This window comes from Choloepus didactylus, chromosome 27 (genome assembly GCF_015220235.1).
Source record: "Choloepus didactylus isolate mChoDid1 chromosome 27, mChoDid1.pri, whole genome shotgun sequence".
NCBI lineage: Eukaryota > Metazoa > Chordata > Mammalia > Pilosa > Megalonychidae > Choloepus > Choloepus didactylus.
The window spans coordinates 9301077-9328998 of record NC_051333.1 but is presented as its reverse complement, the minus strand read 5'-3'; the positions used below and the strand labels follow the sequence as shown (position 1 = coordinate 9328998).

The following is a 27922-nucleotide window of genomic DNA, read 5'->3' as shown; positions in this document are numbered from 1 at the left end:
GGATGTCAAGGGAAAGAGCTGGAAGGTTCTCTAGAGGAGGCGTCGCTGGAGGAAAGACTGAAGGAGAGGAGGCGCTCCAGGGTGAAATTTCCCCGAGGAGGGGCGCGGGAGCAGACCTGACCGGTACCTGCGAGGGACACCTTGGAGTGGGGGGGTGATGGCAGGAGTTGGCCCCTTGGAGGAGGAACTGGGGAGGCCCCTAAGGGAAAAGGGGGGAGGCCCAGAGACTGAGGGCGGAGGATAGGGGGCAGGTCAAATACCAGCAGAAAAGGAGGCCGAATTTGGAGTGGGCCAAAGGAGGGCGCATCTCAGCAGGCGGCGGCTGAGTCTCTGGAGGAAAAAGGTGCCGGCCCAGCCCGGAGCAGGTGCCGCCGCGCCGCCAGGGGTGGGGGCTGTGGGGGGGAGGCCGGGTCTCCGGGGAGGCGCCCCGGGGCCCTAGAAGCCCCGGATGTGGCAGTAGGCCTCCAGGCTGGCGAAGAGGATGTAGAGGAGCCAGAGGCCCAGGAAGAGCGCGGTGGTGGCGAGCTTGGGTCCGCGCGGGCCGCCCAGCTCGCCGCCGATGTGCGGCCGGCGCCGGTACAGCAGCACCGCGATGCCCACGAAGGCGAAGACGGTGAAGAGCGTGACGGAGAAGGCCAGCGTGCCCGTGCGCACCTCGAAGGCGCGGCCCTGCGCCGCCCAGTACACGGCGGCCACCGACCAGGCCACGCCCAGGCCCAGGAACACGTTCACCGCATTGGAGCCGGTCACGTTGCCGATGGACGCGTCCGCGCACTGGTCCTGCAGCGCCGCCACCTTGCTGGCGAACGTGTCTGCGGGGGCGGAGACGCGCGCGGGTCACCGGGGGCCCCGCGGGCGCACCCCCCGACGGACGACGGCCGCCCGGGCCCGTCGCCTGCTTTCTACAAGCCCCGCGCCCGCTTTCTTTTCCCCAGGGCGCCAAGTCGGTCCCCACCCCCAGGCCTGCTTTCTACGGGACTTGTCTGCATTCTATTGCACCTCTCGCCTCCCTTCTGGAGGACCCGCCGTCTGCTTTCTGTGGGACGCACCGTCTGCTTTTTATGAGACCTACTGCCTGCTTTCTATGGGACTCACTGCCTCTTTCTATGGGACCCGCTGCTTGCTTTCTGTGGGACTCACAGTCTGTAGGATCCGTCGCCTGCTTTCTGTAGGATTCACAGTCTCCTTCTATAGGATCTACTGTCTGCTTTCTATGGGACTCATTGCCTAATTTTTGGGGGACCTACTGCATTCTATGGGATCTGCTACCTACTTTCTATGGGACTCACTGCCTGCTTTCTATGGAACTCACTGCCTGCTTTCTATGGAACTTGCTTCCTGCTTTCTATGAGACTCACTGCCTGCTTTCCGTGGACACCCTGCCTGTTTTTCTATGGGCCAAATCAACCCACTGACATCCGGCCACACAAGATAAGTGGTAGGCCCTATCCATGTACATCCCCTTCTCTGCCAATCTCAGCTGGGTTTTGATCATGTGGACAGCCTGGTTTCTCTGGCTGTCACCCAGGCCTGAAACATCTTGCTAACTAAAGTCTCCGGTGTGCAGAGCGGGCATCAGAAATCCAGGGACAAGACTCCCCATCCCCATTGCCTGCTTTCTAGAACCCAGGGATGTGGAAAGCAAGGGTGTCTGCCCCCACCCTGTCTTCCCACTCTTGTAAGACTTCTGGTCTCTGCCATCTTATTTCTATGGGGACCCTCCTTGGGGTTTATTTTTGGAGGGGGGTGATGGCTGTTGGGTTTCTATAGTTTTCAAGCCCCCCCCCCTTATACCTTATTTCTGTAGCACTCTCCTCTAACATCTGGTTGCTACTCTGCCCTGTCATCCTAGTTCTTTGCAATTCACTGGCTTGGTTCCTAGCCTTCCCCACTGACAGAGTTCTATGGACGCCTCCATTTGGTTTCTTTGGGAATGTGGGGGGGGGGGGTATTAACATCTCATTCCCATGGTACCCACAGAATAGTGTCTGTGAAGTCCCCACCTTATTTTTCTCTCTTCAAAGCCCTGTCACCTTCTAGGGGACCCACTTCTAGGTTCCACCCTTCCTCACCAGTGAGGGATTCCCATGGAACATTCCAGATGGTTTCTTTGGGGGAGGAGGTTCACATATTGACTCTGTGGGACTCCCTCGTCCCGCCCAGTTTCTATTATACCCCGCCACCATATTTCTATGGGACCCACTGTAAGGCTTCTGTGTGACTCCACCTCCCTATTTCTACAGAGTCTTCCGCTTATGCTCCATCACCTTATTTCCAGTGTGACCCCTGCCCCAGACCCTGCCCCAAAGAGCGGTCTCCCAGGGTGTTACCAGGGATGGAGGTGCCCAGGGCCACGAAGACAACGGCGTTGACCGAGTCCTTGAGGCCAACGGTGCAGCCAAAGTGGGAGGCGAGGTCCCCGATGAGGGCAGTGAGCAGGCCAATGACCAGGATGCAGACGCCAAAGCAGGCCCAGCCGTGGCAGTACTCGGTGGGGGGCACGCAGGCGAACAGCACCTTCCAGAACACCGTCAGGAAGTGCATCACGTAGTCAAAGCACGATGGCAGCCGCTCCTCCCGGGACCCGTCCTCCTCCTCCTCCTCGTCCCCTGCGGGCACATGACCCAGCTGGGGCACACGCCCATGCCCCCTTCCTCCTCTCCTCCAGAGCCCCCATTTAGCAAATCCCAGAAAAATGATTGTTTTCCCAGTACCCTTTGGAACAAAGTGTGGCCATGTGAGCAGCTAAAAATATTTACCTTCCCAGAATCCCTTGCTGCTAGAAGAGATATCCCTCCAGGTAAAAACATTTACTTTCCCAGAATTCCTTGAAGCTAGAGAAGGCCATGTGCCCAGCTAAAAATATCCAGCTCCCCAGGTTCCCATGCAAGGAGGAGTGGTCATGTCTGTAGCTAAAGATATCTACTTTCCCAGAAGCCCTTGCAACCAGCGACAGCCACATCATCAGCTAAAAATATTCACTTTCTCAGATTCATTGCAGCTAACAGTAGCCAGCTGCCCAATTCAAGATACCCATTTTCCCAGAATTCCTTGCAGCTACTGACAGCCATGCACCCTGCTAAAATGAGTCACTTTCCCAGGATTCCTTGCAGGGAGGGGTAGCCAGGCCCTCAGGTAAATACTTGTTTCCCCAGCATCCCTTGCAACAGGGGTCATGTGACCCAGTGTGGCAATGAGATATAAACAGAGGGTTTCTGGAAAGCCCTCCATGGGCACTGTGTCATGGATGTGTTTTTTGAGCTTTCTAAAGGATGCTTTGTCCTCGGAGTTGTTCATGTAGCCTACTGTGCCTGGATTTGACCTGCTTTCAACCTGCTGGGATGAAGGGGCATGTGTGAATGAAATACTTCCTTTATCTCACCCCAAGCTGAAGAGAATAAGGTGAATGAGAAGCAATGAACACACTTGTGTGAGGCAAGCATTAAATCCAGAAGGACACTGATAAGAAATATTGTAACCCCTGAGCTGTCACTCAGAGTGGGTCAGGGAATAAAAGCCAAGCCAGCCCCCACATCATCCAGCAGCTTGCAATGGGCTTCCTCTCCTTGCTTGCTCTAAGAACCATCAGAATGTCAGCGAGCAGAGGACAGCTGGTGGCAGTGGAGGCAGAGGCAGACTGACCAATTGGGGGATTCAGGTTGTACCTCTCTTTGCCACTTTTCTAGCTTGCTCATCCATGTGCAAAAAAAAAAATAAATGCTTGAATCTGTAAATGCTTAACTCAGTGCTTTGTGTGGTTTCTTGGTTCTGCACCTGCGTGCTACATCTCAAAAAACAAGGTTTTTGCTACAGCCCAAGGAAAACGGAATTTGAAACTAAAACTGAAAGCTCAAATGCAATGGGTACGCTGCCCTTTCCTGCTTCCTCTTTCTTCCTGCCTGGAAATACGGACTTGACATCTGGAGATGCAGCAGCCATCTTGCCACCATGAGGGCAAAAGCCAAGGAGGGGAAGGAGAAATAAAGGACACTGGGCGTTTCCTGACATCACTGAACTGCTGTACCACTCTTTATTGCCCCCAAGGTTTTTTGGTTCCATAAGAAAAATAAACTTGTGGTGTGCTTAAGCAGCTTGTGGTTGAGTTTTCTGTTGTTTGCTGCTGAACACATCCCTAACTGAACCAGAGACACAGCCGAGATCAGAACAAGGGAGGCTGCACTCTGGGGTGGGACGGGGCTGCCCGTGCTGCATCTCTTGGGGCTTCTCCCTGTCCTGCATCAACTCCTGCCTTGGCTCCCTGCTGCTCTCAGACCCAAGCCACATTTCTGGGCTTGGCAATCTAGGACGTGCAGGCTCTGGCCTCTGCTCACTTCTCTAGAGGCCGCATTGTGGTTCCACCTGTGGTTCTGAAACCATCTCTCTGGTGCCAAACCTTGGATCAAACCTTTCAGCTGTGTGATCTGAGTCAGCATGCTAACCTCTCTGAGCCTCAGGGTGCCGTCTGAGAAATGGGAGTAAAATTGGATCTGCCTCATGGAGAAGGTTGTGATGTTTAAATAAGTCTGTCCATGTAAAGGGCTGTTACTGTTATGGTTTGACTGTTATCACTAAAGGACACTTTTGGCACCTGGGGGGATCCAAAGATGCTCTAAATCAGGTGCAGCCTGTGGGGAGCTTACAGTCTAGGAGGGGGAGGGGGTAAAGGAAATGCAAAACACCTCTAAGTGCAAAATAGGGCAGGACTTATCCCCTAAGGGAGCAAGAAGTGCCCTTCTCTCTCAGTGCCTAAAACTGCTTAGTGCTCACATAACAGAGTAAGTTCATTCAAAAAATGAACTTCAAACTGTGCCTGCCCCATATTAGGATCACCGTCTTCGTCAACCTCCTCGTGATTATTATTACCGCTTTGGTTGTCGTTGTTATTGTTTCCCCTCTCCACTCCAATGCTTTCTCTGATCAAACCACCTGGTTTCTACACTCACACCCCGACATGTTGGCCCCCACTCCCACCACCTCACATCTATGGTTTCTGTTTTGCTGTCTCCACTACAGTCCTATTCCCTTTAGAAGACTCAGCTCAAATGACCCCACCTCCAGGAAGCCCTCCCTGACTTCCCAGGTGGGGTCAGGCTCCCCCATCCCACCCCTAGTCACTCTGGGTCCTCCCTCTCTGGTGACAGTTCTGTTCCCCCACTGTGAGCCCTATAAAGACAAGGCTGGGGCTGTCTCAGTCACAGCTCTGTCCCCAGCACAGAGGACCCCTCAAAAATATATGTCAGATGAATGTCCCAGCAGCTCGCTTCACAGGGAGATAACATTTCGTTTCTACTAGGCCTGCAACCTGGTATCTGCCTATCCCTGATGCCTGGTTTCTCTTGATCCTACTGACCAACTTTCTTTTCAACCACAATCCCTCATGTTCCAATCTCTACCAGCTGGTCTCTCTTGGGCCTCCCTGAAGGAAACCTGATGTTATGTAAGGGGCAGAGTCCCTGAATTCCCTCCCCGTGGAACCTTGGGCCAGAACCTCTCTGAGCCTCAGTTTCCCCTACCTGTATCCAAAAGGGCCAGTGTTGGTTTCCCAAGACCATCTGCGAATCCAAGTGCCATAGTGCCTCTGGCCACAGGGGGGCAGCGTGGGCCCGCCTGAGGCCTAAGGAGGGTGGGAGCCCACCCAGGTGGGAGACAGCTGGGTGCCTTGGTGACTGTCGCCATGGCGACAGAGGAGCCCAGGCAGTATCCCCCATCCCCCAAAGCCTGACACCGGGAGAGAGCCCAGGCCGGGACCCCGCCTCCCCTCAGCCCAACTCCCAAGGCAGAACCCCCCCACCCTCCTCCCAGTGTCCCCGCCTCTGCCCCTCTGCATCCGTCTGCTTTTCTCTCCCTCTCTCCATAGCATCTGCTTCTCTGTCTCTGGCCTCTCTAGTTTACTCACTGCTCATTCTCTACATCTCTCACTTTTTTCTCTGTGTCTCTGTCTTTTTCTGTGATTCTCTGTCTTTGCGTGTCTGTCTCGTTTGCATCTGTTCTGATTCTCTTCCTTTGTCTTCCTGTTAATCTTTCTCTGTCTTTCTCTTTGTGCCTGTCTCTCTGGGTGCCCTTCCATCCCTTTCCTCCTCTCCATTTCTCTTTGCCCTTCTCTCCTTGTCGCTCTTTCCCCCTCCCTCCCTCTCTCTCTGCACTCCTTCTTCCTCCCTCCTCCCTCCCCACTTACCTGCGCTCACCGTAATTGCCTCCAAAAACTGCTCTCTCCACGAATGGGTCCCGATCACCAGGGCCAGGTTCGTTTTCTTGATGAGTTTATCCACCGTGTTCTGGGGGTGAGAGGGTGGATGGGGGGGGATCACCGCCCATGAATATAGCAGGGGAGCTCCACGAGGGGGCTGCAGCCGGGGAGTCATCACCCATGCTCAGTCCCCAGACTTCCGCGTCCCAGTTCTACTCACAAGGACCGAGGGGTCCCCCTGCTGTCCGTGGTGCTGACGGCGACACCCAGGGATGGCCTCGGCCCCTTGGTGGCCCCTTAGCTGCCCTTCCCTTGGGACCCGCACAGCTGCTGCCCCCCCCAAACCCTTCCCCAGGAAACGACCCAGGCAAGCCTCCTGATGCCCCAGAAAAATAAAAAATCACCTTAAAGTCATATGACTCCTCGATAATGACCTCCAGCCTGCAGTTTTCGCCGAGAACTGGCTTGCCCATCTCTGCTATCCTCCGAGCCTCCTCTTCCTCAGCTGTCAGCTTTCTGTCTCCATCCCCTGCAGCATGAGGGATAGGAGTTAGACTCCAGTCCTACCTAACTGGGTCTGTGATGCCCTCACTACCTGATCCCATAAATAGAGAAAACCCTATCTATTCTCTTCTGAGACGCCTCCTTAGTGCTTCCTTCTCAACCTACCTTGCCTTCCCCAGATTCCCTTCTGACCACCTTCTCCCCCAAGCCCTGCGATCCAGCCCCCATGGGCTGGCCTGTGAGGTTATTATGGTGGTCTCTGGCGTTCAGGTGGTGGGGCTGTGTGATCTTGGACAATGTCTTATCCTGTCTGGGCCTCGGTTTCCATATCTGTAAAGTGGGCACAATAACAGTACGTAGCTCACAGGTAGTTGTGAGAGTTAATTCCTGTGAAGTGCTTAGAACAGTGCCTAGCACATAACAAACATTCTATGAATGTTATTTTATCTACTGTCATCACTAATATCATCATCATCATCACCATCAACACCCTTGGAGGTGGAGGCCTGATCTACACACCCAGCTCCAGAAACATTCTAGAGTGTATTCAAGGTGGTGAGGAAAGAGGAGGATACCTGATTTCTGTAGAAACAGTGGACCTAGACCCCCCCCTACAACCTGGTCCCGATACTCCTTTATTTCCCCAAAGTATGCCGACCCTTTACTCCAAGCCCAGCACCAACCCAAACCCTAATTTTGGTCCCCAACACTGAGCTTGATTGTAACTATGACCCCAAATGTAATTCTGTCACCAACCCTGATGACAAAGCCCAACCCTCAACCCTAATCCCGATCCTAATCCAAATTCTCACCTTAACCTGACCCTTCAGTAATCCCAAACCTAATCCCAAACCCCAAGTCTAGATGTGACTCCAGTTCTAAACCTGACCTTAACCTCAGCCCCAACCCCAAGTCCAACCCAAACCCTAGAGCCCTCACTAATGAAGAGCCTGACCACATGGCACCCAAACCCATTTCCTTTCCCTCTTGCGTGCACAGCTGGACTGCAGGGGGGTGTGGCCATGTGGCTGGGTTATGCCAACAGAATGTGGGCAGAAGTGAAGGGCAGTCCTTCAGGCTCAGGCCATGAAAATCTTCCACGTATCCTCCAAGTTCCTTTGCCCTGCTTGCCAGCTGGGTGCAGAAGCTCCAGCAAGAATCAGGAGGTATGTGGCACCACAAGACGAAATGACCACATGGCAGGAGAAAGCTACCCACCAACCAGGAACACATTCATAAAACTTTGCCTGAGCAAGACATAACTTTTATTGTGTTAAACAACTGAGATTTGGGGGCGGAGGCAGTCTGTTTGTTACAGCAGCTGGCATTACTCACCCTAACTAATACAATCTTTATTCTAACCCTAATTGTAACCTCTAACCCCAAATCCCAACTCTGATCCTCATCCCCAAACTTCTCTGTCACTATCTCCAAGCCTGACCTCAACTCTTACCCCAATCTCTGACCCTGGCCCCAATTCTAACCACAACCCCCTCACACTGACCTAAATCTGATCCCAATTCTAATATGATCCCACCACAAACCCACCCAAACACTAGCCTTGGCCCAGTCCTAACCCTGATCCCAAATCCCAACCTCACCCTCGGTCCAAATCAACCCCAAACCTGATTCCCTCCGACCCCACCATAAACCCACACCTGATTCTATGACTTACTCTTCCCCCACCCTTGACCTCAAATATAACCTTGGCTGCCACACCCCAAACCTGACCCTAGTACTAATTGTGACTCTAGCCTCACACTGGTTCCACCAGCCTCAAATCTAAGCCTGGCTCCAAACCTCGCCCAGCCCCAAACCTACCCTTAGCTCACCATCCACCTGTCTCAAACCCAACTGGGAGGGGTGGCTCGAGGCTCTGACCCTCCCCCGATGCCTCCCTTCAGTGGCTCCTCCCCAGCCACACCCTGGAGGTGATTCCACTCACCTTGATTGAGTAGCAGAGCTGGGGAGAGAGAGACAGGGAGAAAATGAGACCACTGTCCTGGAAAGCTCAGATTCGTGAGCCTGAAGGAGTGCCCACAATTGAGCCCCCGGGGTCCCCCAGCCCTGGACCCTTTCCGTCTCCCGCAGCTCACCCATCACCCCTCACCTGAAATCCCTCGCTTCAGCCACTGGGGCTGGCCAAGCTCAATGTAGAAATTATCCTTTTTCTCATATTCCTCATCATCCACTATCTTCACTTGAAGAGTTTTCCTGGGGGAGAACAACCAGCATAAGGGCCCTTCCCCTGACTCGTCAGATAACTCTCTTAATTGGCTGCCTAGTTTCTAGATCACCTGATCTGTTCCCGGCATCATAATCTCATCTAATCCTCACAATGACCCCAGGAGGAGGTTCTAATGATTATCCCCATTTGACAGAAATAGACCCAGAAATCGGTGAGGAAGCTGAGGTGTATTAAAGTGAAGCAACATGAACTCGCGGATGAGACAGGATTTGAACTTCTATCTGTCAGAATCTAGAGTCTCAGACCCTTCCCCAGACTCATCACCAGCCCTCTGCCTCCGTTCTGGCCCAGCCACCATCATTTTGTGTCTGGACTGTTGCAGTAGCTCCTAAACAAGCTCCATGCTTCAGCCCACACCACCTCCATCTGTTCCCCAAACGCTAGCCAGAGGGACCCCGATAAAGTCGAAGTCACATCAGGTCCCTCCTCTGCTCAAAACACTTGTACGGCTCCCATCTCATCCAGAGTAAAAGCCAAAGTTTTTAGAATAACTCGCAAAACCTGCTATGATCTGGCCTTTGTTCCCTTTCTGGCTTCCCAGCTCTCTGCCGCTTGCCCACTCCACTGCAGCCACGCAGGCCTCCTCCTTTTGCCTTGAACACACAAGCTACCCCAGGGCCTTTGCACTGGCTGGTCCTTCTGCCTAGAACACTCTGTCCCCAGGCTCACTCCCTCAGTGCCTTCAGTTCTCAGCTCAGACTTCACCTTCTTAATGAGGCCCATGCTGTCAATCTTACTTAATATTGAAATCTTGCCCCCCCAACTCCAGCTCTCCTGCTCCCCTTACCCTGTCTGATGCCTTCTTTTTTCTCCATGTCACCTTCTAACATGCCATATACTTATTTACTTTGTTTACCCTTTGCCTGTTGCCTGCCCACATTAAAATGTAAGTTTCCATGAGGGCAGTGATCTTTATTTATGTTCTTTGCTGTATCCCCGACACCTATCATACAGCACACACCCTCAATAAATATTTCTTAGCTCAAACCCTTCCACCCAGGAGACCCTCCACTCCCTGCCCTTTGTCCTAACCACATTAGGAGAGTTAACTACTTGCTAATTGGTTTTCTCAGCATCCTGGCTGCCATGGTAACCAGGAGTTGGCTGGGGAGGGGTGACCGGAAGTTATCCGTCCCCTTCTGGCATATAACTTCTCCCCACCCAGTCACAAAGACCCCCAAGCCCAGAAGGCCGACGGCTCTGCAACCAGTAGCTCCTTCAGCTGTAGGAATCATGTGGCCCCACAAGGCTCAGCCCCAGAACCCAGAAACACAGACACCCAGCCCACGCAGCCACCCCAGAGAGGAAGCACTGCCAATCACACAGCCCACACACCCTCACACCCCACAGCCATTGTGTATGCAGTGGCAAAATCACACGGCCCAGATGCCCACTGTCGGAGGGCACCCGCAGACCCCTCGGAATGTTCCTGCCCTGTATCTTGTCTTTATGACTTCTGCTGTCTCTGTTTATTTCCTTCCGTGTCCCTCTCTGCATCTTTGTCTCTCTTTCACTCTTCCTTTCTCTCACTGTCTATCTCTCATCCTCTCTGTGTCTCTATCTCTCCAACTATCATTTCCCAATCGTCTCTCTGTCTCTGACACTCTCTCTGTCTCTGTCACTCCCTGGCCTCCCTGCCTTTCTTTATCTGTTTTCTTCTCTTCTCTGTCTCTGTCCCTTAGTTCCCTGACCCCTGACAACAGACTAACCAAAGTCAATACCACCCAAACAGACAGATCTCAACACACAAACACAGGACACAGCAACACTTTTGCAAAGACAGGCACACACACAACACAGTCCTGCAGTGACACGCACCCGCCTCTACCCTCAGCCCCTCCTGCTTTCAGGATATTTTAATTTTTTCTGTAGGTGGAAAGAAATGGCCGCCCCCGGCCTCAGGCTGGGCCGGGAGCTGTCCGCGGTGCTGAAACCCCACATCAAGGGGGCGTCTCCAAAGACCTGCTCCTCACACACACTGACACACGCAGACAGCCTCTGAAACAATGACAAGCTGACAGGGTGATACACACACACACACCTCTGACACACACTCTCGCAGACAGGCTGTGAGCCACTGACTTGCAGAGACTGACACGAGGTGACATGCACGTCAACTGGGACCCTGACAAGCGTGGCCTCAGGAGACCTGGAAGGAGGAGAAACCCACCTGGCAGGGGACAGCAAGAGAGACTTGAGCTAGACAAGGGCAGGACTTTCTGGGATAAAAGGAAGCAGGCTTCCTCCCTGGTCTCGACATTCCGTCACCCTCATGCCCTGCCCTCCCTGTTTCCTAGACTCCCGACTCTCCCACCCCTTGTGGCCTCTGGAGCCCACACCCATCTCTTTCTCATTCTCTGTGACCCCCCCCCCCATCTTCCCTTGTCTCTTGCCAACCACATGCTCCTTCCTCTCTGTAGCATCACGGGGACCTCTCCCTCCCTGTGTCTCAGTTGCTCTCCTTCCATGTCTCTCTTTTTCTCCCTGCATCTCTCTCTCTTTCGGATTTCCCTACTCTCAATCTCTGTCTCTGTTTCTGTCTCCTCTTCTCATTCTGTCTTCCTCACCCTTCTCTGAGTTCCTGTTCTCTGTCTTGCACTCTCTCCCCACCACTCCATCTCCCCATGTCTCTCGCTCCATATCTGTGTTGATCCTGCCTGGGACGCTCCTCCAGCCCGGCTGCTTCGCAGTGCCTCTAATTAGCGCCTGCCCGTCAGAGGAAGGATGTGTTTCCCTAAACGCTAATTAGCCTCCTGTTCTCTGCCTTCTGAAGCCACAGCTGGAAGCTCCGGGGTGGGGGTGGGGGGACGGGTTCGGGACAGAGGATGTCCCAGCCCGGGGAAGCCATGCGGGGGAGGAAAGGGACTCTGGGGCCGCAGCAGCATGAGGGAAGCGGTTTAGACTACAGAAAGGACCAGAAGAGGCAAAAAGACAACCCTCCCCCTTGCTCCTTTGTTTTGGGAGTGAGAGATGGGACCTGGGATGGTGCCCCCAGGCCCAACAATCCCAGTTCTCTGCAATCCCAGGGCAGAGACTGAGCGAGCCAGTCAGCCAGATGCAGAGGTCTGGAGAGCTCCTAACAAATGCAAACTGAGTCCGAAAGCTAGATACCGGGGGCAGCGATCCAGAACTCAGCAGAGACCCCGAGGGAGACGGCCCAGGGGTGAGGGACCCTAGACGCAAAGGGAGAGGAGGAGACAGGGAGACCAGCGAGAAGCTGAGCGCGGCGGAGGCCGAGGCCCGGAGGCTGGGAGGCGGTGGCGGCGCGCGGTGGGGGCCCCGCTGGCGTGGGAGGCGCGTGGGCGGCAGCCGGGAGAGGGACAGACGCGCGTGCGGGGGCGGGAGGGAGCGGGCGCGGGGGGCAGGGCGCCGTCTGCATCCCCAGCAGGCGGGCGGGGGATGCGAGGCTGCGGGCACGCGTGGGGGGCTCGGGCACCTGTGCCGGGGGGTATCTGGGTGCGAGGACACCCGTGACTCTATGTTTCAGTATCTGTGACTTTACGTGTATGTGTCTGTGTGTGCTGGTTGTGTGTGTGTGTCTACGTGTATCCATATGAGCGGCTTTGTGTCAATCTGTGTAAGTCCGTGTGTCTGCACGTGTGTGTCCGTGTATCCACCCCAGCCCTCCAATCTCCCCACTGTCTGCCCGCCCCCATTTTTTCCCAAGTCCTCGCCCAAATCCCCTTAGGTCTCCCAGCCTTTCCCCGACGACTCCTCCCAGCCACAAGCTTCACCCCTTCTCCCGCTCCCGCCTCCCCCAGCCCCGCCCTGTCTTCCTCCCTGCCCTGATCCTTCTCCCTTAGTCTCCACCCCGAACCAACCCCCTGATCCCCCCTCCACAGCGCCCACGCCCTCTCCACAGACAGAGCCCTCCCTCATCTCCACTGGGCCCCCTCCTCAGGCCGCTACCAACGAACGCTCCCACACCCCCCACCCGGGGCCCCCGCGCCATCTCCTTTCCCCTCTCTCCGCGCCTCGCCCACCCCCTCCTGGCTCCTTCCTTCTCGGGCCACACCCTCCTCTCCTCAAAATCCGCCTGGTTCTCTCAGGCCCCGCCCCTCCGTCACTTTGGCCACGCCCCCGCCACGCCCCACTCTTCTGCTTCCTCTCCCCAGTCGGGACCCATCTCCTCCTACTTCTCGCCGGGCCGGGCCCCATCTCCCTAGAAGCCCCCTCTCCTCCCTGCCCGCCACGTCTCTCCTTAGGCCCCGCCCCTAACCCCGCCCACAGCACCAGCCCCGCCCCTCTCAGGGTCCGGCCCCGCCCCTCCGGTCCGCGCGCTCACATGGTCTCGTCGTCGCCGAACTCGAGCTCGCCGCACGCGTCCTCGTAGTGCACGCCGCCGCCGCGCGCCGTGCCGTCCACCGTGCGGTAGGGGAGGCGCACGGTGCCGCGCGCGCCCGAGCTGCGCACCACGCGCACGTCCACGGTGCCCATGCACTCGCTCACGTGCAGCAGGCGGTCCTGGAAGGAGAAGATGCCCGCGTGGTCGTCGTCCAGGATGGTGACGGTGGCCAGCAGCGGCGCCACGAGTCGCCCCTTGGGCCGCCCGCCGCCGTCGGGCTCGAACATGCCCTGCGCGTCGCCCACGCGCAGGTTCAGCAGCCGCACGAAGAAGTGCTCGTCCTCCTCGAAGATGTCGTCGTCGATGATGCCGATGCGCAGCTCCTTCTGCGTCTCGCCCGGCTTGAACACCAGCGTGCCCTCGCTGCGGCGGCGGAGAGGGGAGAGAACGGGGTGAGGGTCGGTCGGCGGCTGTGTGTCTGGGGGCGGGGAGGAAGTCAGAGGAGGAGGGGGTGCAGCGGGGGAACAAGACAGAGTGGGTCCCTCCGTCTGTGGAAGTCGTGAGTATGAGGAGGGGTAGGCATTATACAGATGATGATGAGGTGAGATCAGGGCAGGCTTCCTGGGGGAGGGCAATCTCGTGCAGAAGGAGGTGTTAGAGAGCAGGAGTGCCCCAGGCAGAGGGAACAGAACATGCAAAGTCTCAGAGGTGAGAGGGAGCTTGGAGTGTTTCACAGGCATGCTGGCTGGAGTTCAGCAGCCGGCTGGAGCACACCAGAGATGCTTGGGGTGGGGTGGGGGATGAGGCAGTGTCTTTAGATCAATCAGGATGAAACTTGGGCAGGAGACAGGGAATGAGCAAGCTCCCGACAGGAATGAGGGCATCAAATGACTCGAGTGTTAATGAATCTTGAAAATCTATACCCCTCATCCCTCCTGCCAAGCATGTAGCAGGGGTCAGCACCATTTCTGAAACCTGCTATGTGACTGATAAACTTCACACTATCATTACTGTTATTATCACTTTCCTAGTAAAGGGGTCTTTGCTCCAGTTTTCCAAAAGAAGCCCAGCTATGTAGGGGGGACAGAGGAACCTCAAGATTCTGGCAAAGAGATGAGGGGTGGGGAACCAGGAAGATGTGTTGGAAGGACAGTAGCACCCTGAGTCTGCAGCCCCCAGCTTGGGAGACACTGTCCATGGTGGCTGAGGCATCCACTGAGCAGTCCAACAAGCCTCCATTTCCTCATCTATAAAATGGGCTAATAATAGTGTTTAGCTCACAGCGTTGCTTGGGGACTGGGTTTAAAACAGGGGAACAAGCACTTGGTTAACATCAGCCAGTGACAGTCACATATTAACATTAGAATCTTAGAATCCTAAAGTTAGACATTTAAACTTAAGTAGAAGGTGGGTTTAGTACTCTCTTTACCAATTGATGAAACTGGACATCACCAGTAGTGGGCCACTGGCCACTGAATACCTCCCGATATGATGCAGTCAGGAAGACACGGTTTCATTTTCATGGGATTCCTGCCCAAAATGCCTAACATGAATCCAGTCGTGATGAGACCTAAGACACACCCAGAATGAGGATCATGCTGCCAAATCATTGGCCTCTCATCTTCAAAAGTGTTGGGGTCCTGACCGTCGAGGCAAGGCTGGGGAACCGATCAGACTGAAGGACACTCAAGAGGCCCAGCAACCAAGTGCAATGTCTGGTTCTGGTTTGGAGGGGAGGGAGGGCTGGAGGGAGGGAGGGAAACCCAGCCAGAAAGGACATTACTGGGACAACTGGGAAATGTGAACATGGCCTGTAGATTTGATGATAATATTGATTTAGTGTTACATTTCTGAAGTGAGAGAATTGCATTGTGATTATGCAGGAGGAGGCCACTATTCTTGGGGAAATGCATGCTCAAGAATTTAGGGGTAAAGGGTGATGCTGTCTGCAGCTCAGACTCATATAGCCCCATATTTAATATATAATATTAACATTATTGTGAATTAGAGAGAAAGAAAAAGCAAATAGGGCAAAATATGAGCAATTGGTGAATCTGAGTGAAGATTATATGTGAGCTCATCAAACTGTTCTTGTACCCCTTCTGTAGGTGTGAGAATCCCCCAAATGACAAGTTGGGAAGAAAAAGAACATGGGGATTTTAGAAACCAGGTATCAGAACCACAGAGGGCTCGGTTCCCAGGACTTGAATCCCAACAGTGGCCACACAGAATCAGAGACCACGTAAATCTAAGAACCATCAAATCAGAGGGTGACTGGGGTATGGATGAGAATATCAAAATGTTGGAATACTAGAGTCATAACTTTAGATCCTTTGTGTGCTAGAATCATAGGGCCTTAAATCTCAGAATCTTGGAACAGCTGTGCTGTTTGGGGCCCTCAGAGATCATGTTTAATTTGGAGAAACCGAGGCCTGCAGGACTCCCCTAGGTCATGTGATACCTTTGTGCAAATTGGAAAAAGGCATCACTTCTTCAAGACATTTTTTTTTTCCATGAGTCAGGAAATCTGTCATAATAGACATACAAATCTACAATGTGCACTATGTGAGTACGGTGTCCTTAGATAGGGTGCTCTTGTGCAGTACACAACTTCAACAACTGTACGTGGCAGCCCTGCTTGCCCAGACTGAGGCAGGGATTTGGCCAAGGAACTTGGACAAGGCCTAATTTTGGATAGAACCTGTGTCTCTTTCCTCCCAGTCCTGGGCCTAAGAGACCTTGATCAGTGACGCCAGGCCGGCAAATGCCATTGCGATGGGAGAGCAAGGATAGATAGGAAGGTACCTGGCTCTTTCTAGCTCTTTGGTTCCACCACCAAACAGCATTTACTCCTTTACCTCGAACATCTCTGCCTAGAGGTCATTTTCAGGTGAGGGGGTAGCTTTTTGATCCCAGCAGGTGAAGGAGAAGGCAGGGAGGTGACCCCTGAACTCACTTCCTTCTCCAAAGGCTTGGGTTTTAGACATAGGAAGTGTGGACCAGGGTGTGGGCAGGAGCAGAAAGGAGGGATTATGGAGTGACAGCGAGCCCCCAGATGGCGAATGGCTTCCACAACTGAGGGAGTCTGGGAGATGATGGAGGAGGATGGAAGGAGGAGGTCATGGGGGGCCAGAGGAACCCCATGCTATGAGATGACAGAACAAAGACCTGGGAACAGTTGTGCCTGCTGAGGGGAAGGCTGGGAGGGTCGGGGTGGGAAAGGTGGATGGGCTGGGCTGACAGAAGGATCTTGGAATGGGGCAGAGGGAAGCTCTGCAAATGTCTGAATCAGAAGCAAGATGTGAAGCAGTGACGGGGTGAGGTCGGCATAAAACCCACAGGTAGCTCAACGATGACAGAGAGGCAGCACGTGACAGTGACCTTGCCTTGTTCATCAAATGTACCCAATGACTAGGGCAGAGCCTGGTGAAATGCTTTTACTGTTAGTAATGGGAGGCCAGCTCTTTTGCAAAGCAATGAAACACACAGTGAAGCTGTATTCAGATAAGTTAGTACTGGAGGGAAAATTCAAGGGCAGTGACTGTCACTTGTATTCATTCCCCTGCATATACTTGCCTAGACCTGACTCAGGCAGGTGCTCAGCCAATATTTTTACTCTTCATAACTGACCACAGGGATTTGATCAGCCAGGTCATGAAACACACACTAAAGCTAGGACAGCTAAAAAGGTGTGGTCTGGGCACAGGGACCAAGAGGTAACGTTGGAGGCAGAGCAGGTGCTCTGTAAATGTTTTTACTCTGAGTAATGAGAAAAGACAGTTATCTTGCCAGGGAACAAAAGATACAGTAAAACTGGAAAAATTAAAGCAACATAGTTTTGAAACAAGGGGTTCAGAAAACTTATGGATGTTGGAGGGGCAACTTGAGGGCACAGCGTGTCTTGCTTTGCTCCGTGGACCAAGTGCCCAGAACAGTGTCTGGCACATACTGGGCTCTCAAGCATGAATGGGTGCATTGATGGATGGGTGGATGCATGGATGCATGGTCAAGAATGAGTGGATGGATGGATCCATGGATAGATGATGCATGGATGGATGGATGGTGCATAGATGGGTGGATGCAGAGATGGATGCATGGATGCATGGTCAAGAATGAATGAATGATGGTCAAGAATGAATGGATGGATGCATGGATGGATGCATGGATGCATGGTCAAAAATGAGTGGATGGATGGATCCATGGATGGATGATGCAGGGATGGATGGATAGATGCATGCATGGATGCATGGATGGACGGATGCATGGTCAAGAATGAATGGATGCATGCACGGATGGATGGATGCATGGGTGGATGCATGCATGGATGGATGCATGGGTGTATGATCAAGAATAGATGATAACAAAATTAAAAAAAAGACAAAAAGAAAAAAAATGGATGGATAGATGCATGGTCAAGAATGAATGACTGGATGCATACATGGATGGATGCATGGGTGGATGGGTGGATGGGTGGATGCATGAATGGATGGGTGCATGGGTGCATGGTCAAGAATGGATGGATGGATGCATGAATGGATGGGTGCACGCATGGATGGATGCATGGGTGAATGGATGGATGCATGGATGTTGCAGGTCAGTCCATAGCGGGTAAAGATGGGTGCGGGAGACAGCTAGGAGGCAGAGGAGCCAGGATCTGGCTGAGGGATGGCAGAACCCACGACTGCGAACCGCCAACCCTGCCTGCCCACCCATCCGAGGCGGGCCGGAGCGCCCGGGGCACCCACCTATACTCGTAGTCGGAGCCAGCCTTGGCCGAGCCGTCCTCGGTGCGGTAGTCCACGTAGAAGGTGCTGTTGCCCTCGCCGCCTTGGCAGGTGACGGACAGCAGCACGGAGCCGCAGTTCTCCAGGCAGTGGTAGAGGCTGGGCTCGAAGAAGATGCGGCTGGCGCCGTCGTCCTCGTCGTCGCCGGCGCCCTCGGCCGGGGCGGCCCTGCGCGAGGCGTCCACGGCGTGTCTGCGCAGCACGTTGCCCGCGCCCGTCATGAGCCGCGTGGCCTGGATGCGGTAGAAGGCGCGGCTCTTCTGCTGGTGCAGCAGCGCGTAGTAGTTGGCGATGCCCACCAGCTGCTCCAGGTCCTTGTCCGGGTGCTTCTGCTTGAGGTCCTTGAGGATCTGGATGACCTCGCGGCGGCTGGCGTCCAGCTCGCGCGCCTCGGCCGGGCCCGGGCCCAGCACGCCCGCGTCGCCCGGCGCCTCGGCGCCCACGAACGTGCCGTCCAGCTCGATGCTCTTGGGGGGGGTCGCCCTCGGCGCCGATGATGATGCCGCTGCGCGGGTCGGTGCGGTAGCGCTTGTACACGTACTTGTAGAAGAGCAGCCGCTTGTCCGCCATCCAGGCGAACACCACGCACACCGGGAAGAAGACGAGGGTCAGCAGGGCCTCCCACACCTGCGGGCGGGCGGGCGGCGCCGGGCTGCGTCAGGGCGGCCTCCCGCGCCCGCCGCCCGCGGTCTCCGCCGCCCGCGGTCTCCCGTCTCTGCGCATCTCATCACTCTCTCCCTCTGCGTCTTGCTTGCTCTCTCTCTGTCCCTCTTTTTGTCTGTTTAGCTCATCTCTCTTTTTGTTAACCTCTGCCTCCCCCCTCCCCCAATCTCTAGCTCTTTCTCTCCCTGCCACTGTCTCATTCTCTGCGAGACTCAATTGGGTTTTACTTTCCTTCTCCTGTCTGCCTTCATTTTCTCTCTCTTCTCTTTCTTGTCGCCTCTGTCTCCTTGTCTCCACGTCCTTCTTTTATATCTTTCTGAAGATCCTGGGCTCTGTCCCTTGGGATTTTTTTTTTTTTAAACAGTTTCTCTCTCTTTCAATGTCTGTGTCTATCCTGAGCTACTTCTCTATATGTGTGTCCCCACCCCCACCCCGTGACTTTTTTTCTCCCCTTCCTCTCTCTGCCTGCCTCTCCCCTGGTCATCATCTTTGTCCACCCATGCACCTTTTATCTAGCTGAGAACCACACCTGCCAGGTATGGGACATGCAGACATCCCCAGCCCCACTGCGTGACCGCCCATCCCCACCCTGCGGTCCTGCCCCTGTCGAGGGGCAGAGACAGCCTCTCTCCTCCCCTCCGTCTCTTCCCCACGGTGCCTCCACTTCCCCACATCCCCCACACTGTCCGGGAGGTCTAACCTCTGTCGCCCTCTCCCCACCACCTCTCCTCCGTGACAGCGGCTCTTGCCAGACACCTTCCCACCCCCCGTGGAGTCTCCTGGGAACCTGGGGACGGGACTATGACCTGAGTTCAGCTCATCATCTCACAGCCTCATAAAAACGAGTCCTCGTGTTTACAGGCTGCCTCCCCAGGGAGGCAAGAGCTCCAAGTTCAGAGCCTGGTTCTAGGAGAGGGACGCATGCCTCGGTCTCTTCGTCTGTTAAATGGGGACACCCCCAAGATTCAGTGAGCTTCTTCCTCCCTAACACTTAGCTTTGTCGCTTCCTGGCACAGGGAAAACACTCAAGACATGGAATGAAAGTTACTATTTTTACTCTGAGCACTTTATCTTGGGCTCACTCGGGGCTGGGTCTCGGGCTGCTCCGGAGCCCGGCCCAGGCCTGGGCACATGCAGAAAACACTCCACCGAGGCTGCCCAGTTTGCCTTGAAAATATTGATGTAAAAACTCAAATGGTACCTTTCTCAGTAAAGACAGGGAAGAAAAAGAGAAAACAGTATTTACAATCAGGTGGCCCCTGAAGTGCCCTAAAAATGAGCCAGAGAGGGAAAATATCTTCTAGGATCTAATCTCCACATACTATTGGCCCTGGGTTTACGACGGTTCGGAGAAAAGGCAAGACTTGGGAATGATAAAAACCACATAAATCCACCAGGCAGGTGTGTGAAAAGGAACTGAATTTTCAGCACAAGTTGTAAAATGAACTGTCTTGCCTTGTATTAATCGAACTGAGCACTATCTATGCTGTGAGGGATGCTCTACTAATCAGAAGAAAATCACAAACCTCCAAGATTGGTTTTCTTCCCTGCAGGTAAATAAAAAAGTGATTCTAGTAGATTTGCTTCCTCCACCCATGATCCTCACTGCGAGCAGCCACCGAGGACATGTCCCCTGGGAGGGGGTGGGGCATCACCATCAGGAGCACCCCCGAAAGGGTTTATCAGAAATTTGGGAGTGTTTATTGGCTGCCACTATGATTGGGAAGGGGGCTGTGGACCTGCTTTTCACTATCTGGCGACATCAGCGACTCAGGGGACAGCTCCACACAACCCAGGTTGTCCCACGTCCGGCCTGACTTCAGAACGTCCCATGAGCATCTACATTGGCAAAAACCCCATTTACAATGATCTGAAGTCTGGAACTCCACCCATTTTCTGTATATAAGGAATCGTTTCTCACTTGGTTTCATAATATGCCGAACACACTTGTTTTTTAATCTCTTGGCTCCCTGCTCCTCTGCCTCCACTTGCACGGAATGGTTTCTGATCTTTTTCTTTCTCTTAAACCCAAACTTATTCACGATGACGAGGTGCCAGCAGCTGCCTGCCTCATCTTCTTGTGTAGTCGTGCCAAAGTGTTTACATGTGGATATGCAGACGGTTCTATTGTAGATTAATTTCCTTGAAACCACGGTTTGGGCACACACTGCCTTTCTGGGCAGTCACATCTGTAGGCGAGTTAATGAACATTTGCTCTTGTGCAGACACACTGTTTCAAGCCCAAGTCAGGTGATTCCCCACAGCAGTCCTCTGAGGTAGGCACTATGATGGCCCCCATTTTACAGGGGGGGAAACTGAGGCACAGAAAAGGGAAGTAGCTTGCCCAAGGTCACAAAGCCAGTAAGGGGAGAGGTGGGCTTCTGGACGTTGGTCCCTACACCAACACTCAATGTAAGAGCCTCTCTTTTATTACCGAAGAATGTCACATCAGGAAAGCGGATAGAACAAAATATTTGTTATAAAAAGGGAGCCTCGGGCCCTCATCCACCCCCACCCCCCAACTTTATTCCTGTGCTACTCTTTGAGTATTTCATATTGATGGATTTTCAAGTTCACTAATCTTGGCTTCTATGTTTATTGTCTCTTAACCTCATCCATTGAATTTACCCATAGAATATAGTTTGCTAGACCCTGGGGAAAAAAAGGGGAGGGGGCGCTGGATATGAAAGGTTAGGAAAGGTCTAGTCCAACCCCTTCTTTTTTGGAAGGTGAAAACTGAAGCTCAGAGAGGGTATGGGCTTTGCCTGAGGCCCACAGCAATTCTGGAGAAGATCAGGGCTGGGCTGTCTCTCCCCCAATTCATTGGATCCAGAAGGATCTGGGGTCCCCTTTATCCCACACCAGTTCTTCCAGTTCTATAATGAAAACATCCCACAATTCTGGTCTCCATACCACTGCCGGAGAGGTCCCCCGGCTGCTTGGGCTGAGTTGATTTTTACCCTCTCCGTGTTCCCTGTTTCAGCTGGGTCCTTCTTGGGGAAATGTCTCCTTCCCTCCCATCCCTCCCCATCCTGTCCCCTACGTGGTGTACGTGGTGTACGGGGTCTAAGATTCTTTTTCACACCCATGGTGCAAATCCTTTTAACAGCACCTGAGAACTCTGCAGTGCATCGTTCTGAACTTTTTGCCCTGGCAGCCAGGAAACCCAAGCATTACAACCATTGGTCAATTGCAGTAACTTTGTCTCTCCCTTTCATCCTTGTTTTCTCGTGCCACTTATCTCCCCCTTTCCTCGCGGTGGTTTCTGATTGCTCAGTTCTGCCTTTATTGTATCATCTGCAAAGCATTTTTCTATCCATAGCCTCAGATCCTTCCCGGGAAGAAACAACAACTGGCAAAACCTGACAAATGCACAAATAGATTATACACATGTGAATGAATCCTGGGCACCCTAAAATAAATTATGCATGAATGAATGAATTAGGCCAAACCCATAAATAAACTATGCAAGTATAGATGGGAGTTATGGGGTTGTGGGAAATAAATTAGGCAAATGTTTAAAGGAAAGACTATGAAGTATGCAGGTTAAGTCACTGGGCAAATGAGGAGCAAATAATTATGCGAAATGTGGGTGTAAATTATGCAGCTGGGGTCTAAATTTTGTCTCACTATTGGAAAAAATTATGCAAAGCGATCACTGCACTTGCACCTACTTTATATTGGATGTGAGTATAAATTACACTCAAGTGGCATAAATTATCCCAACATTGGAAATCAATAATGAATGAATTATGCAAACCATGATTGCATACCTGATAAATAAAGAGCTAGATTATGCAGATGTGGGCATGTATCTATGCAAACCCATGGATAAATTATGCAAATTGCACCAAGATACCCAAACCTATTAGCACTGTCAGAAAACACAAGGCTAAATAATGCAAGCGTAGCATGAATTATGCAGATAGAGGCTGGCTTTCGGCAAGAGTAGGAATAAATTATGCAAAAGACAAGGATTGTAGGAAAACTTACGATCATACCTGGCAAATACCTGTAATGCAGCATGCATTCTACACATATAGGATTTTTGTAAGGGTTAAGGCAACCCTTCTGGATGGATTCATTGTCAAACGGTGCCCTCTCTGGGCAGGGGAGCTACCAGCGCCTGCAGCGCCATCCAGAGGCATGGCTTGGGAGCACAGGTTGGACTCCTGCCCTGACTTGCCCTCTTGGGCCCAAGGCTCTTGTGCAGTGCACGACCTGCACACCCATACCTGGCGGCCCTATCAGATGTGAACATGCATTTATGCCAATACTCAAATAAATTCTCCAAGCCCGGGGAACTACCCCTTTGGGTTTGGGACGCGATCCACGGGTCCTTGCTCACCTGGACCACGCCTGGGGAAAAGACGGCCAGGATGAGATAAAGCCAGACGTAGGCGAAGATGCTCCAGGAGGCGGTGACAAAGAAGACCCTCAGGTGCTTGATCTTGCGGCTCTCGCCAGCCGGGATGACGTAGATGCACACGGCGATAACCACAAACATGTTGAAGGCTGCACTTCCCACAATGGTGCCCGGGCCCAGCTCTCCGGCCTGGAAGTTGTGGCCACAGACCTCGATGACCGACAGCAGGATCTCGGGCGCCGAGGAGCCCAGGGCCATGAGGGTGAGGTTGGACACAGTCTCGTTCCAGATGCGGACGGTGCCCACACTGGTCTCGCCGTTGGCCTTGGTGATGGTGATCTCTTTCTCCTTGGACGTGATGACCTCGATGGACGCCATGAAGCGGTCGGCAATGATGGACACGCCCAAGAACATGTAGACCATGGCGACGAAGTAGACCACGGCCCGCGCTGCCTTGTCGCCCAGGGATGGGTCATCGGGCTCCCACACAGGCAGCAGGACCCCCGGCTGGCAGCGGTTGGAGCCCTGGCAGCCCCCCGTGTCAGGATCGCTGTCATTGGCTGGGGGGGGCGGTGGGGAGGGGGTCGGGGTGGCCACCCCTGAGCACGAGGGGGCCCCCAGGAGGAGTGCGACCCCTACCAAGGCCAGGGGAGCCATGGGGAGGCGTCGGGTACCTGGGGGGGTGGAGGAGGAGGTCTGGGTGAGAGGAGCTGGCCCCTCCCCATCACACAGGTGTCTCGGGGGTGGGGGGTGGAGGAGAAGCTGAGAACCAAGGCAGGGAGGGTGGAGGCTGGAAGGTGCCCAGAGACAGACATCTGGAGAGGCAAAGCGACCCCGCACAACCAAGAAAGGTACAGAAAGAGGAGGAAAAGGCAGGAGAAGTCTTCCTGCACTGCTGCTAGGAGCACACACTGCCCTAACCATGCTAGGAAACGGTTTGGCCGTCTCTACTGAGCTGAACGTCATGCACCCAATAGCTCAGCAATTCTGCTCCTGGCTATGGACCCAAGAGAAATATGCCTGTGCAGCCACCAAAAGACATGCCCAAGAATGTTCACGGTAGCTTTAGTCCTCGTAGTCCCAGCCTGGGAAGAGCCCAGATGCCTATCAGCAGGAAAACAGAGAGAACACACCAGGGAGCAGGCCACACAGTAGAATACTACACAGCAGTGAAAAGGGAACAGAGTTTCCATACACCCAACTGCCGACACAGATGAGTCCCACAGACATAACAAAGGATGAATGAAGCCCGATGCAAAAGAACAGACTGTCATTGAGCATGTGGATTTGGGAGCTGGAGGCCCTAAATTCTCAGGTGATTCTCATGTTCTGCTTGGAGCTTGGGCTAGGATGATGCTGGGGTGTGTCTGTCTCTCTCCAGTGGGGCTGCTGGACGGCTGCTCGCTCGCGTCCCTTCCCACAGTGATGGTGGCTGGCTTTCTCTTCGGTTTCCCTGGGTCTCTAATCAGGCCCTGTTTGGGACTTTTTGTTCTGTTTGCAGGTGTGTGTGTGTGTGTGTGTGTGGGGAGGTCTCTAAGGTTTCTAATCTCTCTGCCTCTGGTCCTGGGTCCAAACAGCCTTTTCTTTGTGGGGGCTACATTTCCTTTAAAAATGAAAATCAATCATGCCCCTCCTCTGCCCCAAAGTCTCTGGTCACTCCTGTCTCACTCAGGGGACCAGGTCCTCTAGGCGGCCATTCCTCCTCTCACTCAGGCTGCTCCAGCCACACCGTCCTCCTTGCTGACCCTCAGGTCCTCCCGCCCCAGGGCCTTTGCACTTTCCCCTTTCCTGGAAGGTTCTTCCCCACATATCCTCCTTCTGGCCTCAGCTCTGATGTCAGCTCCTTGGAGCTGCTTCCCTGTCCACTCACCCCATTCAAAATGACAGCACTGGCCTTTGAGGGGTCCCTGCCTATTGCACAGTGAGAGGACCAAGGCTCAGAGAGGTTAAACAACTCGCCCAAGGTCATTCAGCACCAACTCTGTAGCTCCCCATTTCTCTCTCCAAGAGAAAGGGTGGCCCCAGCTCCCAGCCATAGTGACCCAGTAGCCTATAAAAAAGGGAGACAGAGAGGAAGGGGGTGTCCTCCGAGCCCCCACCCTCCACAACGCCTCAGCTTTCCCGGTAACTCCCATTTGTCTGAAAAGTTCTTCTCAGAGTCTAACCCACAATCTGCCCTCGGTGCTCACCCACATATCTCGGGTTGGAAGCTGGTTCCTCTGGGGGAGGGAAGCAGATTGTTGGCAGAACTTCCCCAGAGGAGTGTGTGTGTGCGTGTGTAGGTGGGGGAGAGGGGTGATTCTTAAAGGGCCACCACACAATTAGCCTCTTTGGCAAGGCCCTTAATGATACATCTAATTAGCAGCCCTCTAATTAGCAACGACTTAAGCATAATTACAAACCCACCAGGATTCCAGGCAAAGACTCACGCTCCCTTCTCCCTCCCTCCTCCCTAGCTTTCGGGAGAAACTGGGGCCACCTGGGAGTTCAAGAATTCATCCAAAGCATCTAACGCTCTCTGGGAGGGGCCATGGCCTGGGAAGTCCTCCCTCGAGTCTAACCACTTGTCCTTCCTGCTGCAGTCCTCAAGGGGGACCAGGGTCAGCCCATGGGTTCTCATGCCTGGCCCCCCTGCCCAGGAGCTGGGTAAAGCAACCTAGCTTAATCCCGCTTCCTACAAAACCTGGTTTCCTCTCACAGGAGGGCCATGGTGGAGGGATCAGAGAGAGAAAGCATGAGACAAATATTAGTGAAATGAATGATCAAGATGTATGAGCCCTGTCACTGGAGGCTGGAGACAGCCGGGTTCCCATCTGCCCCAGGCTCTGCCTCTCTCAGCCAGCCGGCAGCCCAGAAACCTAATCCGGGTTCAGAATCCAGTGGCAAAAGGATCAGGTTGAGCCCGGGGTGGGAGCTGGGAGGGCAGATGGTGGGTACGATGGTGGGGACATCTCCCTGGGCCATCTCTCCCCACCCTCACGGGCCTGTGGCCAGCTGGGTGAGTGGTGAGTGCCCCAGTTTGGCCTCCCACAGCCCTCAGGGCCTCGGGGTCTTCAACCATAGAGCCAGGCTCTCCCATCATCATGCCATGTCCCAGCCAGAGGATCACACACACAGGGTTTCAGGGCTCAGGGCTGTGACAAGACACCAATGGGTAAACTGAGGCCTGGGGAGGGGAAGGGGGCTTGAAGTTTCAAGCCAGAGACAGAGCAGAGACCCCTAACCCTGTGCTTTTTCTAACCCTTCCTGAGCCCCATGTGGGCACCACCATACAGGGTGGTGACCCCACCCACAGTCCCAGGAGATGATGAACACACACACACACACACACACACACACACATTCATGGACAGCCCCTACCCCCCACAGTCACAGCCACAGGGCCCAACACTCCCTGACTCTCACTCTTGCCCACCCTCCTCCAGGGAGAAAGATGATGTAGTGGTCCAAGAGACTTCTGGATTCAGAAGCACCCTTTGGGAGCCTCAGAGGGTGGGGAAAAACCTTTTGGGACCCATCCCTACTGAGAGACAGGTCTGAGGCTATTGGTTGAGGGCTGGAGGTGAGACTGCAGGAAGGACTGGCGTGGCCTGATCCACTCCCTACTGCCACACCTGCAATGGGGAAAGACACTCAATCTTTGTCAAAAGAATGAATGAGTCGAGAAATGGACAGACAGCAAGCGGTGTGGAAGTCAGACTGCAAGAAGGACCTGCCCAGTCTATATTAAGAAGGGACAGAGGAAGGCAGACCTCAATCGCTACAGCAAAGCATACAGGTTAGACTGCAAAAAGGACCGGCCTCGGCATCCCAGAAACAAGGCAGGGGAGAGGAGTGGGGATCTCCCTTCAGGGGAGGGAAGAGGTGGATGCCAGCCAGAGAACCAGGGAGCGCTCAGCTGAAGAAGGGAGAGGAGTCTGGGGGACTCCGGGCCTTCTCGGGGAGCCCACTCTGGGTGGGGGAGGGATTTCTTCCTCCGAGTCTCCCCAGCCAGGGGCGGAGACAAATGTGTGTAGGAGGAGAGTTAACAGGCTGCGGGGGGAGCTGGCGAAGAGGAGAGACCCAGGGACCCAGGGACCCGGGGACAGGGAGGCAGGCGGGGAAGAGAGGGAGAGCCACGCGGAGATGAGGAGAGAAGGGACAGAGAGAGGCCGAGATAGAAGCCCAGAGAGAAGCACTGCAGAGATAGCCAAAGAGGGAGAGACAAAGCACCGGAGAGACACGGAGAGATACAGACAGAGACAGGAGTGAGAGACAGGGAGGCAGCGCGAGGGACTCAGCCGGGCAACCCGACTCCGCAAGGCGGAGACCCCGGAGAGCTGCGGACAGACGGCGAGAGGAGAGCAGACGCAGGAAGGCGGGGGCGCGGGCAGGGCACGCGAGGGGGGCTGCCCCTCTCCGGGGCGGGGGCGGGCTGCTCTCGCCCCCTCAGTGCCCGCGGGCACCGTCTCCCCGGCCCCTTCCCCCTGGAACTCAGGAGGGTGCTGGGGGTGGGAGTGGCGCCGTCACCCACCAGAGAGCCTGGGGTCCGCACCCGGGATATGCACCCCCAGTAAAGAGCTCAGGGGAAAGCGGCTCCCCGCTCCCAAACCCCACCTGCCCCACCCCCGCCTGGGATATCATCATCCCCCTCCCACGCCTCCCCTTCCATAACTGGGGGTCTCCTACCTGAGGCTACAGCCTGGAGCGGGTCCCCCTTGCACTGGGCTGGCAGTGGTGGGCGCTCCGCCCGAAAGAGAGAGAGAGAGAGACAGAGAGAGAGAAGCCGGAGACTGGGAGGGAGAGCAGGGGAGGAGGGGAGGGAGAGGGGATGGAGGCAGAAGGAGGGGGGAGGGACACGGGGGAAGGGGGAGTCGGTGGGGAGGGAGGGAGAGAACGGGGAGGG

At 54.3% G+C, this 27922-nt stretch overlaps 1 protein-coding gene across 1 annotated transcript; it reads right to left on the bottom strand.

The window, feature by feature from the left end:
* Positions 1-286: 286 nt before the first annotated feature.
* Positions 287-27824, bottom strand: SLC8A2 (solute carrier family 8 member A2). The gene is given in 11 exon segments (XM_037820070.1): positions 287-812; positions 2331-2609; positions 6176-6275; positions 6592-6716; positions 8637-8654; positions 8802-8905; positions 13225-13647; positions 17970-18476; positions 18478-18635; positions 23020-23711; positions 27706-27824. Coding segments are annotated over 10 exon segments (2766 nt in total). The 5' UTR covers positions 23695-23711; positions 27706-27824; the 3' UTR covers positions 287-435.
* Between the last annotated feature and the right edge of the window lie 98 nt (positions 27825-27922).